Source organism: Camellia sinensis, chromosome 1, assembly GCF_055761805.1.
Source record: "Camellia sinensis isolate YWXY chromosome 1, ASM5576180v1, whole genome shotgun sequence".
Classification (NCBI taxonomy): domain Eukaryota; kingdom Viridiplantae; phylum Streptophyta; class Magnoliopsida; order Ericales; family Theaceae; genus Camellia; species Camellia sinensis.
In genome coordinates this window covers 102,884,388-102,899,136 of record NC_138961.1, presented here as the reverse complement: position 1 = coordinate 102,899,136, position 14,749 = coordinate 102,884,388, and the positions used below count along the sequence as shown (strand labels likewise).

The window sequence follows — 14,749 nt, the reverse complement described above, 5'->3', positions numbered from 1 at the left end:
AATTACATTAACTAATGAAGAGGAGCGTCAAACAAGAAGTTTGTTCTTGGTATGAGAGAGATGTAATGCCCTGATAATGAATCTCTGAAGAGATTAAATCATTCATCATGGAAGGTCTCTTTCTCTTGCTTAAAAAAGAACTAAAAACAATATATATGAGACTCTCAACTCACCACTTTCAATTAGATTACAACAATATATAATATAATAAGAAATCAAAGCAAAAGAGCAAAATAAGTAAGAAATGCAAGAAAATGAAATAAATTGAAAATTCACCTTTTCAAGAAAGGATGAACTTTATGATTTCCAAACTTCCTTTTTGATGACCCTCAAGTGTATGAATTATGTTCTCAACCCTCAATTTAAAAGCTTGGAATTTTTGCTAGAATGATGGCTTGAAAGTGTATATGGTGAAAAATGATTATCTCTCTTGTTTTTGTTCACTTTTACCAACACTCACCCTTCCTCTTAATCAAAGCTACTGAAATTCAAGTATTTTAGAATTTTTTGAGGAGTTTTGGGTGTAGAAAAGATGGAATTTTAGTTTGTATGGAAGGTATGGGGTATATATGGAAGATAAGAGTGGTTTTAGCTCAAAAACTCTACCTTTCTTTCTTTTTTCACTCTTTTCTCTAGCTTAAATGTTCTCTCTTTTATCTATCCTCGTGCTCCTCTCAACAATCTGATGTATACATATAGGCTAAGCAAGTGGAGAATGGTGGAAGACAAGGTGGAAGACAAAAGGAAGATAATGGAGCTAATGGAGCACTAATGGAGCTAATGGGAGACAAAAGTGGAGCCTTATCTCTAATGGATCAAGCACTAGATAATGAAGGCTGAGTGCATATGCATTTAGTGATGAATATATCAGAAAATGGGCCAATGAGGTGTCCCAACCCAAAATTAAAAAAATAAATAAAACGGGTCTAATGCTATTTCGGGTCGGGTCAACAAAATCTGCTCTTAAGCCCAACTTCAAACGAGCATATCTCATTTATCTGGACTCGATTTTAGGTGATTCTTGGGTCGAAATTGAAACCCCAGAAGTATACTTTCCAATGGTGTGCCTTTACTTCTAAATTCCAAGTGTACAAAGAGATATGCCTAATTTAGTGAAGGTTGTTCATATCCCTCGAGCCAGGTCAACAAAATCTGTTCTAGGTCCAACTTCAAACGGGCATATCTCCCTTATCTGGACTTAGTTTTAGGTGATTCTTGGGCCTAAATTGAAGCCCCAGAAGTCTACTTTCCAATAGTGGTGGCTACACATCTAAATTCCAAGTGTACAAAGAGATATGCCTAATTTAGTGAAATATGTTCATTTCCTTCTTAACGATTTAATGCTCATTCTTTTCCTAAATCAGTTTTCTTTCATCCCCTCCTATTTCCTTCAACTCTAAACCTATAAAGAATATGTTTTTAAATATTTTTTAAAGAGTTTACCTCCCTTCCATTTATTTCCACTTTGTCCTATTCAGTTTACTGAAAAGTGCAATATTTTAATTGAAATGAGAGTCTCAGAATATTGTGGAAACATTTGGAAAAATATTTTTAAAAAAGGGTTTTAAGGTCTAAAATAGTTTAGCCAAAAATGTGTGAAGGTTGGGATTAAAGCTCAAATTTCATTTTTCTTGTTGAGGATTTCGTGAGAAACACCTTGTTTTTTTATCACAGGGTGATCAAAAGGAAGCGCCCAAATCTTAGAGCCAACCAAAATGGGGTGTCTACAGTTCCCTATGAAATTACACTTGCATTAAGTTTCCAAAACAAACTCTACCACAAATGGATGTGCATACGCACAAGATATGTGTGTGCGCACAACTCATGTGCATGTGCACATGTTGCCTTGGTGTCCGTGCCATCCATTCTTGCATAAGTGCGGGGTCTTATGCCCTTGGCTTTCTTGTGGGCTAACTAAGCCCAAATTGTCTCTCAATCAATTTTTTAATAAAATCGGTCACTAAATTTGGAAAATGTCATCAATTAAGATACAACTGGGTGTCTCTCTCTCTCTCCCCCTCTCTCTTGGGGTCAAAAAGTTAGTTTTTGTCTAAAAACGAGTTTAAGGGTAAAATGGTCATTTTCATGAAAATACAATTTTTGACTAAAACATGACTACACAGCAACTCTAAACATGCTCAAATATTCTAAAGATGAAGTATTCGCCATTTCATCATCGAGAGGTTTACAAAAGCCCAAAGTCTTAGGGTTAGTTTGGGGTATAAAATTGACCCACTAGCCCATGGCCCACCTGAAGCCCGTCCGCGACCCGAGGCCAAGGCCTAGGCCGTGTATTGAGGGCCAGCTTGGCCTAGCTCGAGGCCCAATCTCATTTTCAAGCTATTTTGGTAAAGAAAAAAAAATAAATATTTGGTGAAAAAAAAAAAGAAAATAAAAAAATATCTAGGCCAGACCCAAGTCCGAGCCTAGGGCCAGGCCTGGCGGCCCAGCCCGCCCAAGGCCTTGAGTACCTCTTAGGCCTGGGCATGTGCTTGGGCTTAGGCTAAGATTTTGCGCCAGTGAGTAGGCCTAGCCCGGCCCAATTTTTTGTTAGGCCATTTTTACACCTCCAGAGTCCGTTAAAATAGGGTTTCTATAGAGTAGAGATAGGTTGTGGGGGTATTATGAAGCACTACAGGAGACGCTACAAAATATGGGCTAATTCTTGGAAAAGGGTTGAGAGGGTAGCAAAAGGAGTGGGGCATGCTGGGAAGGGGATTTTCAATGGTAGGGGGTAGCGGAGAGAGTGGGGGCTACTGTAAGTAGAGGGTGGTCTCAAGTGGCAGTGATGTAATGATTTAGAGTTTACTAATGAGGATAAAATTAGTGTTTTATGTTATGATATAAAATTATAATTAAAAAATATAGAGAGTGAGGGTCGTGATAAAAAAAATGTCTATATTAATGTTCTATCTCTAATTGCATGATGTAGGAGAAAAAAACTCAAATTTTTTTTTTTTAAGACAATCGTTTGGTTGGTTGGTAGATCATTAACAACAAAAGGGCGAAAAAGAAACAAAAATTTAAGCCCGTATCAATTCAGACAAAGTTTCTCCAAATTTTGTAATATTATTTGTCTTTCACCTGTTCTTCATCTGTTAAGCAAAGCTAAAAAGTGCGTACTAAAGTGTGGGCACTTCTGAAAACTGAACTGATCAAACTAGAAGCAAGATGTAGTGCTATTGAAGTTTGATTAGTGTGAAAATAAAAACAAAACAATCAGTGTTAACAGCTGCTTGCTAAAACCACATTCAATTCACATTATTATTTCTCAATAGGGCCAACAGCCACAATGAGTCCTCACTTTAATACTGTGTTTGGTTGGGAGATTTGGAAAGAAAAATAAAAAATGTAGGTGAAATGTGAATAAATCATGCCTATATTTCACATAGTTTCACACACCTTTTCCCTTTTCCTTTCCAAATCCCTCCCCAAATCCTCCAACCAAACACACCATAAAAGAGTAAAACAAGAGGAATCCCCACAGCTGACTAGTACTACCCACAATATCATTATATATACTATCAATAAATATCACAATTGTTTAGCTATATATTATCCCCACACCACACAACACAAGTAATATTACATTACATACACCCCCATCATCACCCACCCATGCCACCTTAAAACTACAACCCACCCGAAAAATGCAACCCTTACATGGATAATAAATAAAATACTTATAAGGAAATCCTATCCTATCATATCAGCCTTCATATTGTAGAGTAACTATAGTCATCTTCAGGTGGAGCCCGAGAAAGAACTGTCAACATGACGAAGGCTCCAAACAATATCGTGATAACAGCAGAGAAATTGACTACGAAGGCCTCCGAGCCATATTTGGCAACGCCAGAGTTCTCAAGGAATGTCAGCTTCTCCAGGAACCCCAGCGCAGCATTGCCAACAGCCAAGACGTATACAAACAGCCCGAACAACGCATGCCATGGAACTGACTCTCTCCTAATTGCATCCGTTCCCCCAGGGTAGAAGAACACAATGAATCCATAAATCCACTGAAAAATTATCTCCTCATTATTAGCCAAAAAACTTCGAGAAAAAAATGGGGAAATAAGGTCATTGACAATATGAATAATTAGAAAACAAATTGCCCTCTTTAATTCTATAGAATGGAAAAATGATTAAACCAGTGGGGGCTGACATTATAAACCAGGCCTCAAGTTAAAAGCCAGCTTCCACCATCAAGAGAGCCCTTTCTAGCTTTAATGAGCTGGCAAACTTTAAAGTAACCAAGAAAACAATTTAGACTGGACTCAGAGGTGGCTCAATAATATAGGAAACTTCACAATTCGCCTAAGAAGACTCCCCCGCCCCCCCCCCCCCCCCCCCCCCCCCCCCCCAAAAAAAAAAGAGAGAGAAGCCAAAAATTCATTCTTGCCAAATGCCCCATTTGTCCAAGGCCCCGAGGCCTCACCTAGTGCCTGATTTTGATGTTGGGCTAGGAGCCTCAAGAAACTTTGGGCTGCTATTGACTGGGCTGAATCAACATACATTACAAGGCCCCTGGTTCTCCCATTTAAGTTTAAAGATGACTTGGTGGCCACCTTTGCCCCCAACGACTGCCAGGCTTATTGCAGATGTGCAAGTTGGGAAAGGTCGTATGTGTACTTACTTATCTTTAATTTATACTTTACTAGACAATACTATAAAAAATTACATATGATTTGCTTCTGTACATAGCAATTTTAATTGCACTAAAAAACCTAGTTTCTTTGCGATTTTAATTGCACTAAAAAACCAAGTTTCTTTCCTATATGCAAAACCTTGCTTCCAATGTTGGCAGTACCATGTGGCTCAAAACCATGCTTCTTAGAGTTCTGAACCACTGCTAGGAGGTGTAATAGTTTGTTCAAAAATTTTTTTTTTTTGGGATAAATAAAGCATTTATTAGAAAGGGTATCAAGATGATGCAATGAATACAAGACAGCTCCCCAAATAGGGAAACCCAAACCAAGCACTACCCAATGATATCATCTAGAAAATCTAAAAAAACAAACAAATCTGGGTCAACTGATCTCTCCAACCAACTATACAAAACTACAAGAAGCCAAGTCTCTAACCAAAGAACACCATGATGAACCTCTTGAAAGGTTCGTCTATTTCACTCCAACCATATAAGCCACATCAAGCAAAACGGCACCAACAGCCACACCTGCCTTCTTTAACGTCCAATCCAAGCACCTTGCCAAGCCCAAAGCATATCCAACACCCCTTGGGGCTGAACCCAAACAACCCCAAAGAGTGAGAAAATAAAAGCCCACAGCCGCGAAGCCACTGCACAATGCAGAAACAAATGATCCACCGACTCCGCATCAGCACAACACATACAACATGAGGTTCCTCCCCAAATCCAAAGTCCACATAAAGAAAACCACCTTAGACGGGACACCCGGCACCCATACACTCTTCCAAGGAAACATCCGACCACAATCCCCCACCAAACCCCCATAAAATGAAGCAACTGTGAACTGACCCTTGGCCCCCACCCCATTCCACACCATAACATCAGGCCTCACCCCTATAAGACCCAAACCATATAAGAAACCCCACAGCTCCATCAACTGTGCCACCTCCTAGTTTGTTCAAAATTACAAAGGATTTACCTGAGTTTAACGAAACTTTTTATTGGAAAGTGGATGAGTATGAGAAAAGAGCGCACATAACTGTCAGCAAGAATGTAATAAGTTTCCACATTGAAACTTTCTACAACGACGTGAAAATGTTTCCAGATATTTCTATTTCTTTTTTTTCTTTTAACAATTGACAGGTAATCCAGGATGGAATCGTAATTTTACCTGAATGCCATAGAGGGAAATAATTCCAATTCCAAGCCAGGAGTGTAAACTGTATAGATTGGCAATACTACTCTCATTATGATATTTGAATGCCGCATAAACACCAATAATACCGAGTATCAGGGCAATAGCATGCAGAACTAGATGGATTAATTTCTTCACTTCTTTCTTCAAAGGAAGAGATTTATAACTCATAATGGCTGCAATAGACATTATAAAGTCATAAGGATACAAATTTACAAATCACTTGGTGTCAAAATTACATGTTCAGGAATAGTACAAAATATGCAACTTTCAAAAATTTATTAATTACCTTCACCTCCAATAATAATTAGTCCAATCAACATCAAAACAGGATGCATCTGCATCAGGGACCAAAAAAAGGACTAAAATTAGGAAAATCAAAATAAAAACAAGATGAACTTGTATTTCAGAAAAAAATAAGAGAAAAGAGACATAAGATTCACAAACTAACATATGCAATACTTGATGAACTGCACTGTACTTAAGAACAAAACAGGTCACATGAAACAGGTCACATGGGTCAGTTTATCCAAAATCAGAATAAATTACCGCCTACTGCATAGTGCCTCCCCTTGGCTTGGCCCATTATCAACCTGCAAACCAACTGAAGCTACCCAGTCCGTGGAAGATTCAGACGTGAATTGAATCCACCTAGTATGCTTATATTATTGAGAATTAGGATTGTACAATAAATCCGGTAGAACCAGTAATCCCGTCCAGACAGAAAATGAACCATACGGTTTGATTCAGTTCTGTACAGAACCAGTCTAGACCCGGTTTGAGAAATATTGAGAACCATTTAGTTAGTGATTCACTTAAAGAAAACCGTGAATCGAACCTAACCGAACTAAACTGGTCTTATAAATATATATACAGCACCTCTTCAGCTTATGTTAGTTACCTTAATTCTACCCCACCCCGCCAGCTCTTCTCTCTCACTTCCAAAGAGAAACGGAATTCACAAAACGACGAAACCTTTTCGTCTCCTTAGTCCTCAGTGGTCCACATCTCTTTATCTTCTTGCCTCTCTCATGCTCTCTTCACTATGCCAGTGATGCCACCATCTCTCATTTTGGCTGCTGTTTTGTGCTGGGAAAGCTCTTATTTTGCTGCTGTTTAATTTGCTTTACAAGTACTATATTTTGTTGTTTAATAGTAGCAATTTTTGTTGTTTTTGTTGGCCCTCTTCTTTCTAATTCTATTCTACATCACGATCTCTCTCAAGAGCATCACATTTAGAATTTAGAAATGCACCTAAGACTATATATTCTACTGCAGCCAACAAAAAATAACAAAAACAATGAAAACAAAAATAATAGCAATTGTTGTTGCAGTTGTTACCAACAGTTGATATTATTATTTTTATTTTTTAATTGAAAAAAAAAAAGCAAAAATAAAAATAAACAAAAAGATTTATGCGGTTGACTAGCTTCACTCTCGTTTACCGCGGTTGTCATCCTCATCTACCACGGTTGTCACTCCGGCGACACCAAATTCGGTATAAAATTAAGATTAAGATAGTACTTATGACCCGTAAGATTGCCAGATTCTTATCACATTGGAATCGAAAAGCCCGCAAATGTACACCAAGAAAGAGAAAAACAAACAGAATTCACTTTCAAGAAAATTGGGCCATCCAAGAAAAGGATTTGCATTTGTGTGCTACCAGACAAAACTTTATAACAAAGTGACAAACTCAGCTAGGCAGCCAAAGCCAATACAACTTTTTATCTTTATATTAAGACCACAAACATGTAACCCTAACCACCACGTGACTCACAACTAAACATAATGGTTACATTTTGAGTTTTTTTAAAATATTCCTATAATAATTATTTAAACAAAAACATCGTTACTATTCAATTAGATTCACTTTACTCAGTGATATGTCAAGTCTAAAAAAGTAAATTTTTATATTATTTTTATATTTTAAATCAATAATAAAAATTTATATTTTACAGACACCCATCATGGATAGATAGATAAGGCAACCCAACGTGTGTGAGGTGGAAATTAAAGGCCTCTTAGCTCATTCATTTGCTAGAGAGAGAGAGGGGTACAGCTTTGGTAAGTGCAGAAGGGTAGGTGGTATTCATCACGCGATGAGGTCGGCACAAAGTCAAACTCCCAATTGCAATTTCTGCCTAAAGTTTGTTGGACAAAAATAACTTAAAATTAATTGATTTATTAAGAAATGATAGTAAGATGGCTTTTTGATTGTCAAACATGTAAAAAGTTGCCGGTCCATATATATATAAGTCGTGTATTAAAATGTGTAAAATACATAAAAAAATAAAATAAAAAGTATATTGAAAATCTTAATATAATTTTTTTTTTGTCATTTTATAAATGTTAACTTAGGCCAAGTTTAGGATCCTCAAAAAAAGTCAAAAAATCAAAAAGTTATTTAAAAAGTTAAAAAATTAACACTTTTCACTAAAAGTCAACAATTACGGCTGCACAATTCCTAATTTTAATTTTCCTCTACAAACTAATTTTTATAATTTTTTATTACACATTTTTCCATAAAGAGTCAAAAAGTTAATCTAAACATTCATATTTTTTTCCTTAACTTTTTAGTCCAAAAAGATTATTTAAAAAAAAGACCCCAAACAACCCTTAATGACAGCAGACTGGCATTATAACTAGGGGCAAACTAGTCTTTTAGAAGAAAGTGTCCCCCTTAATTGGGGAGCCTCTAACTACGATTTAAATTTCTTTCTACACTCAAATGCTAACAAGAGAAATTCAGTGGGTGTATTTAGAAACTTGTAGCCTGAAAACCAATTTCAAACCCTAAACGAAAACAAACACACCTTTAGAAACCCAGAAATTAATGCTATAGAATATCATATAAGCAACTGTCCAGAAAGAGAGAGGAAGAAAAATAAAATCAAATTAAAGATAATTGTCAATATATATAAATATATAGAAGAGGAAATGATATACAAACATTGAAGATGAGGCTTTTGTTGGAAGATTCCCAGGCGAAGCCGCCTCTGAAGTGAATGCACCAAACCAACACCATAACTGCACCCGCTATCGCCAGCACGTGCGCCACGTACGAGAACGGCACAGCGTTCACCTCTATCGCCATCTCTCTAAATCTCTGGGTTTGGGGTTTGAGTTTTGAAGAGCTTAGAGTGAAGAGGGTGAGGGTGAGGATGAGGGTGAGGACCACGACTTCTCCTTACTCTCTGGATATATGTATATCTCGTTTGCCAAAGATTCTTTGCGACTTTTGTTACTCTCTGCGATATGGACCGTTAGATTGATATATCAATCTTCTCTGGATACCTGCCACGTAGTACTTATAGGAAAGAGCTCCACAACTGGCGTGTGGCTTCTTCCACCATTTTTTTTTTTTTTTTCTTTCAATGTGAGCCATATAAATTAATGGGAAAATTATATTAAAAAACAAAACAAGGTTTGATTATTATAGAAAAATAAATTCTAAATATTTTATTTTATTAGTTTTAATTTTAATTTTTTTTAATTTAAATTATTTATCTATTTTTATCAAATAAAACTAACAAAAAAATTATATTTTAACCATTAAACCCAATAAAAATATATATATATTTAGGCATTTTACGTACAACTACATTCAGTTTAATAACCAAAATATATATATATATATATATATTTTTTTTGTTATTTTTACTTAATGGAAATAAACAGATGGTTTAGATTTAAAAAAAATCAAAAAATTTAAATTTAAATTTAAATTGATAAAAGTAAAAATTCGAGATTTATTTTGTTATAATGGTCACACTCTGAAATTATTTTTTTAATTTTTCCTAAATTAATTTATTTTATAATTTTTTTTAATTCTTTATATAACAAATAGTGATAAAATTTTTAATGTTTAAATGAGATCTAGTTGATAAGCGTCACATTAATAAATAAGGTTTTTTTTTTTGGTATAAAACTTTTCAATTGTATCATAATTACCTAAATCTTTCACCCTCTTGGCTTAATACTAGATCGACTTCCACGATAATCATTTTGTTTATTTTTAAACATTTTTTGTTTCCCTATATATAGAATAGAATATGGTGCTTAGGCCATAGGTCCTATTTATAAATTTATAAGGCTATAGATCTAGGCGTCTTTTTTGTTTGGTCAACGGAAAATCTCATGTTCATAAGGACAGCCCACACATTTGTATTTATTTGAATCCATGTGTGTCTATCTATGGAACCACTCTCTCCATACTCAAACTGATTTCTCTCTCTCTCTCTCTCTTCCATGAAATACCATAGAGCCTATCTGATGCCCACAAAGAAAGTTAAAAGTTCAAGCAAATGCCTCTTCTGCTACGGCGCACTAACAACCGATGATTCGACCTAGGTCGATAATGAACTCGGTGAGAGAAGGAATGAGATATCGACACCAGAGTTGACGAGAGTGCAACGGCAAATGCGTTGTTGAGATGGACGGTGAGGGGGAGATGAGTTTCATGCTAAGGATTCTCACGGCAGTTGAGCACTACGGAGATCTGGTTAGAGACTCGTTAGGTCTGCTGTGTCGAGCATGGTAGAGATCTGATCAAACATGGGTGTAGACACCCCATTTTGACTAATCATTAAGATTTAGATGCTTGAAATGTTTTCCGATGATGAATTGTATCATAATTTCAACTTTGGAGATGCTTGAAGTTCTTAGAGCCGTTGTATTGCTATTTTCGTACCAAAAACTTTAGGGCTTGTTTTCACCTAGTAAAAGTTGGAATTAGACACATAAACTTGTAGCTCTTTGAGTTGGCTTTGTAACTCCAGTTGACTTACCTCAATATAATGTCAAACGAGAGAGATATGTCCAAAATTTACCTCAATTTGATGTGCAGGCACACTTTCAATGTGCGGCGTTTATTACCTTGACAAACCAAAATTTTATTTCATTTGGGACTGTTTGACAATTTGGATTGGAGCCGTTGCAAGTTAGTGATGGAGAAGCCCTAGGGTGACCTTTTTTGACCCCCAAGGCCGTCCATGCCTATAAATACACCTTCTTGTCTCCCTTTTTGAGGATTTCCAAGAGTTAGTGTAAAAAAAGAAAATTTTCTAATACAGTAACTCTACAAGTAAAAGTAGATCTAGGATTGAAAGATAAGCCTCCATAGCCTTGCCAAAGCTTGAGGGAAGCATTCAAGCAAGTTTGCTATCATTTTTCTCCTATTCTTCGGTTTGTTTCAAACTAGCAGGTAAATCCTTTGATTTTATTTATTTTAAGTATGATTTCATCATGTTTTTAGTGTTAGATCATGGTTAGGGAGTTACCAGGCATGTATAATCATATAAGTTGCTAGTTTTGCATGTTTTTTGCTTTGTTTTGCATGTTCTAATTAGATGTATATGTTAATCATATTGTTTAATTTTGATGATATCTAAAATATTAATTGAAAATTTGTAAATAATATACATATTTTATGTTATTTGACACAAAATATTATCTGTTTAAAATATATATTGTATGATACATTTGTTATAAATATTATTTAAATAAAAATATTTTGAAAAATTTACTATTCATGTTTTGAATAATTCTGTTGATCACTATTCATCTTTTGACAAATTTGATATGATTGTCTCTTTTGAGTAAAATTGTAATATATCTTTTTGATACATATTGCACTGAATTCAAAATTATTTTGCATCTTTTTGTATGTAGGATATACCCACATAATGAGTACCATGTGCAATTATTTTACATACTTTAAATATATTATGTAAATATATATTATAATACAAAGTTAGCAAAGCTAGGAATTGCATCTTGTATAAAATATAAAGTGGCATAGCGGAGCGGTGGTGTATATTTTTTACATCCTTTGCTTATATATATATATATATATATATGTTAATATAATATAAAAAGAAAATGTTGAAAAGTTGCAACACATTTCACATGTTATAATTTGAAATTGAAATGCTGAAGTTACATCTTTTACATAAATTAATTTTACAAAAAAGAAAAAGTGGACTTTGCAGGCATATTATTTTTACCTCAATTCTTTATATATATATATATATATATATATATGTATCAATATATACAACGGTCAAAATCCACATGTTAGTAAGTTTGTTCAAATATCTAGCCACAATTTTTAACAAAAGAAAAGGGTGCCACTTGTTGTATTTATTGAAAACAAAGTAGATGCCTTTTGTTCTGTCAAGGAGCGTGTCCACGTAATCCATGACGTCAGCAAGGAGCGTCCTACCTCCAACGAGTATATTTTTGTGTTTATATAGAAGTGTTTTGTGTAGAGAAAAATTAAGAACTTGAAGAGAAAAAAAATCTGTGTGCTCCAAAATTTTGAGAGTATTCTGTTCTTTCACTTTCAGATCTAAATGTAGTCTTTGTTCTTACATTTTCATATCTACTCTTTGTGAGAGAATTATTATAAAAGAGGGTTGAAGTACCTCTTATCCTTGTTTATTATTTTGTGAAGAAATTTTATAAGAGTGAGGCTCAATAGATAAAAATAAGACCTGTGTAAAATCTACAAGCTTAGTGAAGCCTTGGTGCTGTATTGATTCATTTTGATAGTAAAGAAATTCTCAAGGTAGTTCCTTGGGGAGTGGACGTAGGCCCAGCATGCCGAACCACTATAAATCTCAGTGTTTGATTTTCTTTCTCTATCTCTCTTATTGTTATGTTTTTTATTTGTTAAAATTCTGAATATAGCATTTATTATTTTTTAATATTGTAACATTTTTTAATAACCCAATTTTACCCTCCTCTTAGGTTGCCTACCTTGGATAACAATTGGTATCAAAGCCTAGACTCTAGTTTGTGTGACTCAATCGTCTTAGAGTAGATCATGGCAACCCTCAGTTATTCTTTACCTAAGGGACAAGCATCCAATAGGCCACCATTGTTTAACGGCCCAAAATTTAGCTATTAAAATGCTAAGATGACCATATATATTCAATCTAATGATTATGAATGCTGAAAAATTATTTGCAATGGTCCAAAAATTCCTACCAAAATCGTAGATGGTAAGGTACCAAAACCTAAAGATGAGTGGAATGAATTAGATACTAGAATGGTCCAAATTAATGTTAAAGCCACAAACATGTTGTACTGTGCTTTAGATCCCAACGAGTTCAACATAATTTTCACATGTAAAACCACAAAAGAAATTTAGGATAAGCTTATAGTAACTCATGAGAGAACCGAACAAGTTAAAGAATCTAGAGTCAATTTGTTAGTCCATAATTATGAACTCTTTAAAATGAAGCCTGATGAAACTATTCCTCAAATGTTTACTCGTTTTACTGATATTGTTAATAGTTTAACTTCTATTGGCAAAATATATACTAATACTGAAATTGTAAGAAAAGTGCTTAGGTCATTACAAAAAAGTTGAGAGACAAAAATCATTGCCATTATTGAAGTCAAAGATTTATTAAAGCTAAGTCTAGATGAGTTAATGAGATCTCTCTTAACTCATGAGCTCATAATACAAGAAGGAAAGAAAGAGGAGGACAACAACAAGAAGAAATGAATAGCCTTCAAATCCACCTCAAAACATCAAGAGGATGAGGAAGATGATTTAGATGATGATGAGGAATGACATTCATCACTAGGAAGTTCAAAAGGTTTGTGAAAAAGAAATAAGGCATGCAAAATTTTTCAGAAAAGACTTCAACAAGAGGGATTTTTAAAGGGGAGAAAATCACACAAAAATCTGAAGTTACCTACTACGAATGGAACAAACATGGACACTACAAATCAGAATGTCCGCAACTTAAGAAACAATTCAAGAAGGACAAGAAGAAAGCCATGATTGCAGCATGGAGAGAAGATAGCGATGAAAGCAACTCAGAAATCGAAGTTTGCAAAAATGAGGTTACTAACCAATGCTTAATGGTACTTGGAAACGAAGATAAGGTAAATGAAGAATCTTTTGCGTTTGATGAATTACAATTAGCTTTTGATGAATTACATGTTGAATTTATGAAACTTAGTTTGAAAAGTAACTGTCAAAAGAAAGTAATTTCAAGTTTATCGAAAGAAAATGAATCCTTAACTTCCAGGAAAAATGCTTTAGAAATGAAGCCATGAAAATGAAAAAGGAAAATGATATTTTTACTCGAAAAGAGTCTTCAATTTTTGAGAAAAAATTAATCGTATTGCAAGAAGAAAATGAGTCTTTAAAAAAAGAGCAAACTGTTTTGAAAGAAAATATTGAAGACTTGAAAAATACTTTTTCCAAATTCACTTAAGGTAAAGAGACTTTAGATCAAATTCTTAAAAATCAAAATCATATTTTTGGTAGAGCCGGAATTTGATATAAACCTTTTTCAAAAGTAAAAATTGCCAAAAATAGTTTTGTGCATGCATCTTCTAGTCACTCTCATCTCACATGTCATTTTTGTGGCATAAAAAGGTTATATTTCACTTTCATGTCCTATTAAAATAAATCATTTTGCTAAAATAAAAAAGATGTGAGTCCCTAAGGACATTTCAAGAGTGTTAAATTTTAACTTTTATGGACCCAACAAAATATGGGTACCAATAGAAAAATCAAATTTTTGTAGGTATGTTTTAAGATAAAATTCAATAACGATAAATGGTATCTCGACAGTGCATGTTTGAGGCACATGACCGGAAATAAAATCTATGTTCGCCACACTCCGACCAAAGGATGGCGGATATGCGACTTTCGACGACAAGAGCAAGGGTAAAATCATTGGTGTAGGAAGTATTAGTAAAAATCCTTCTCCTATTATTGAAAATGTTTTACTTGTTGAAGGTTTAAAATATAAATTGCTTAGCATTAGTCAATTAAATGATAAAGGTTATAGAGTTATTTTTAAGAAAACTCATTGGACTATTGAGAACATCCTAGAAAACAAAACCTTATTTGTAGGTTATAGATATAAGAATGTATATGT

At 34.5% G+C, this 14,749-nt stretch overlaps 1 protein-coding gene and 1 long non-coding RNA gene across 2 annotated transcripts; both read right to left on the bottom strand.

Annotated features, from left to right (window-relative positions):
- Window positions 1-3,491: 3,491 nt before the first annotated feature.
- Window positions 3,492-9,196, bottom strand: ACYB-2 (Cytochrome b561/ferric reductase transmembrane protein family). Its single transcript, XM_028214990.2, has 4 exons — window positions 8,794-9,196; window positions 6,130-6,178; window positions 5,817-6,016; window positions 3,492-4,016 (listed from the first exon to the last, which is right to left on the bottom strand). Exons 1-4 carry the CDS (start codon window positions 8,935-8,937, stop codon window positions 3,717-3,719), a joined length of 693 nt encoding a protein of 230 aa, XP_028070791.2. The 5' UTR covers window positions 8,938-9,196; the 3' UTR covers window positions 3,492-3,716.
- LOC145796339 (uncharacterized) lies at window positions 4,651-5,810 on the bottom strand. The gene is made up of 2 exons (XR_014336843.1): window positions 4,760-5,810; window positions 4,651-4,724 (listed from the first exon to the last, which is right to left on the bottom strand). It is a non-coding gene; the product is annotated as an uncharacterized LOC145796339 (long non-coding RNA).
- Window positions 9,197-14,749: the final 5,553 nt, after the last annotated feature.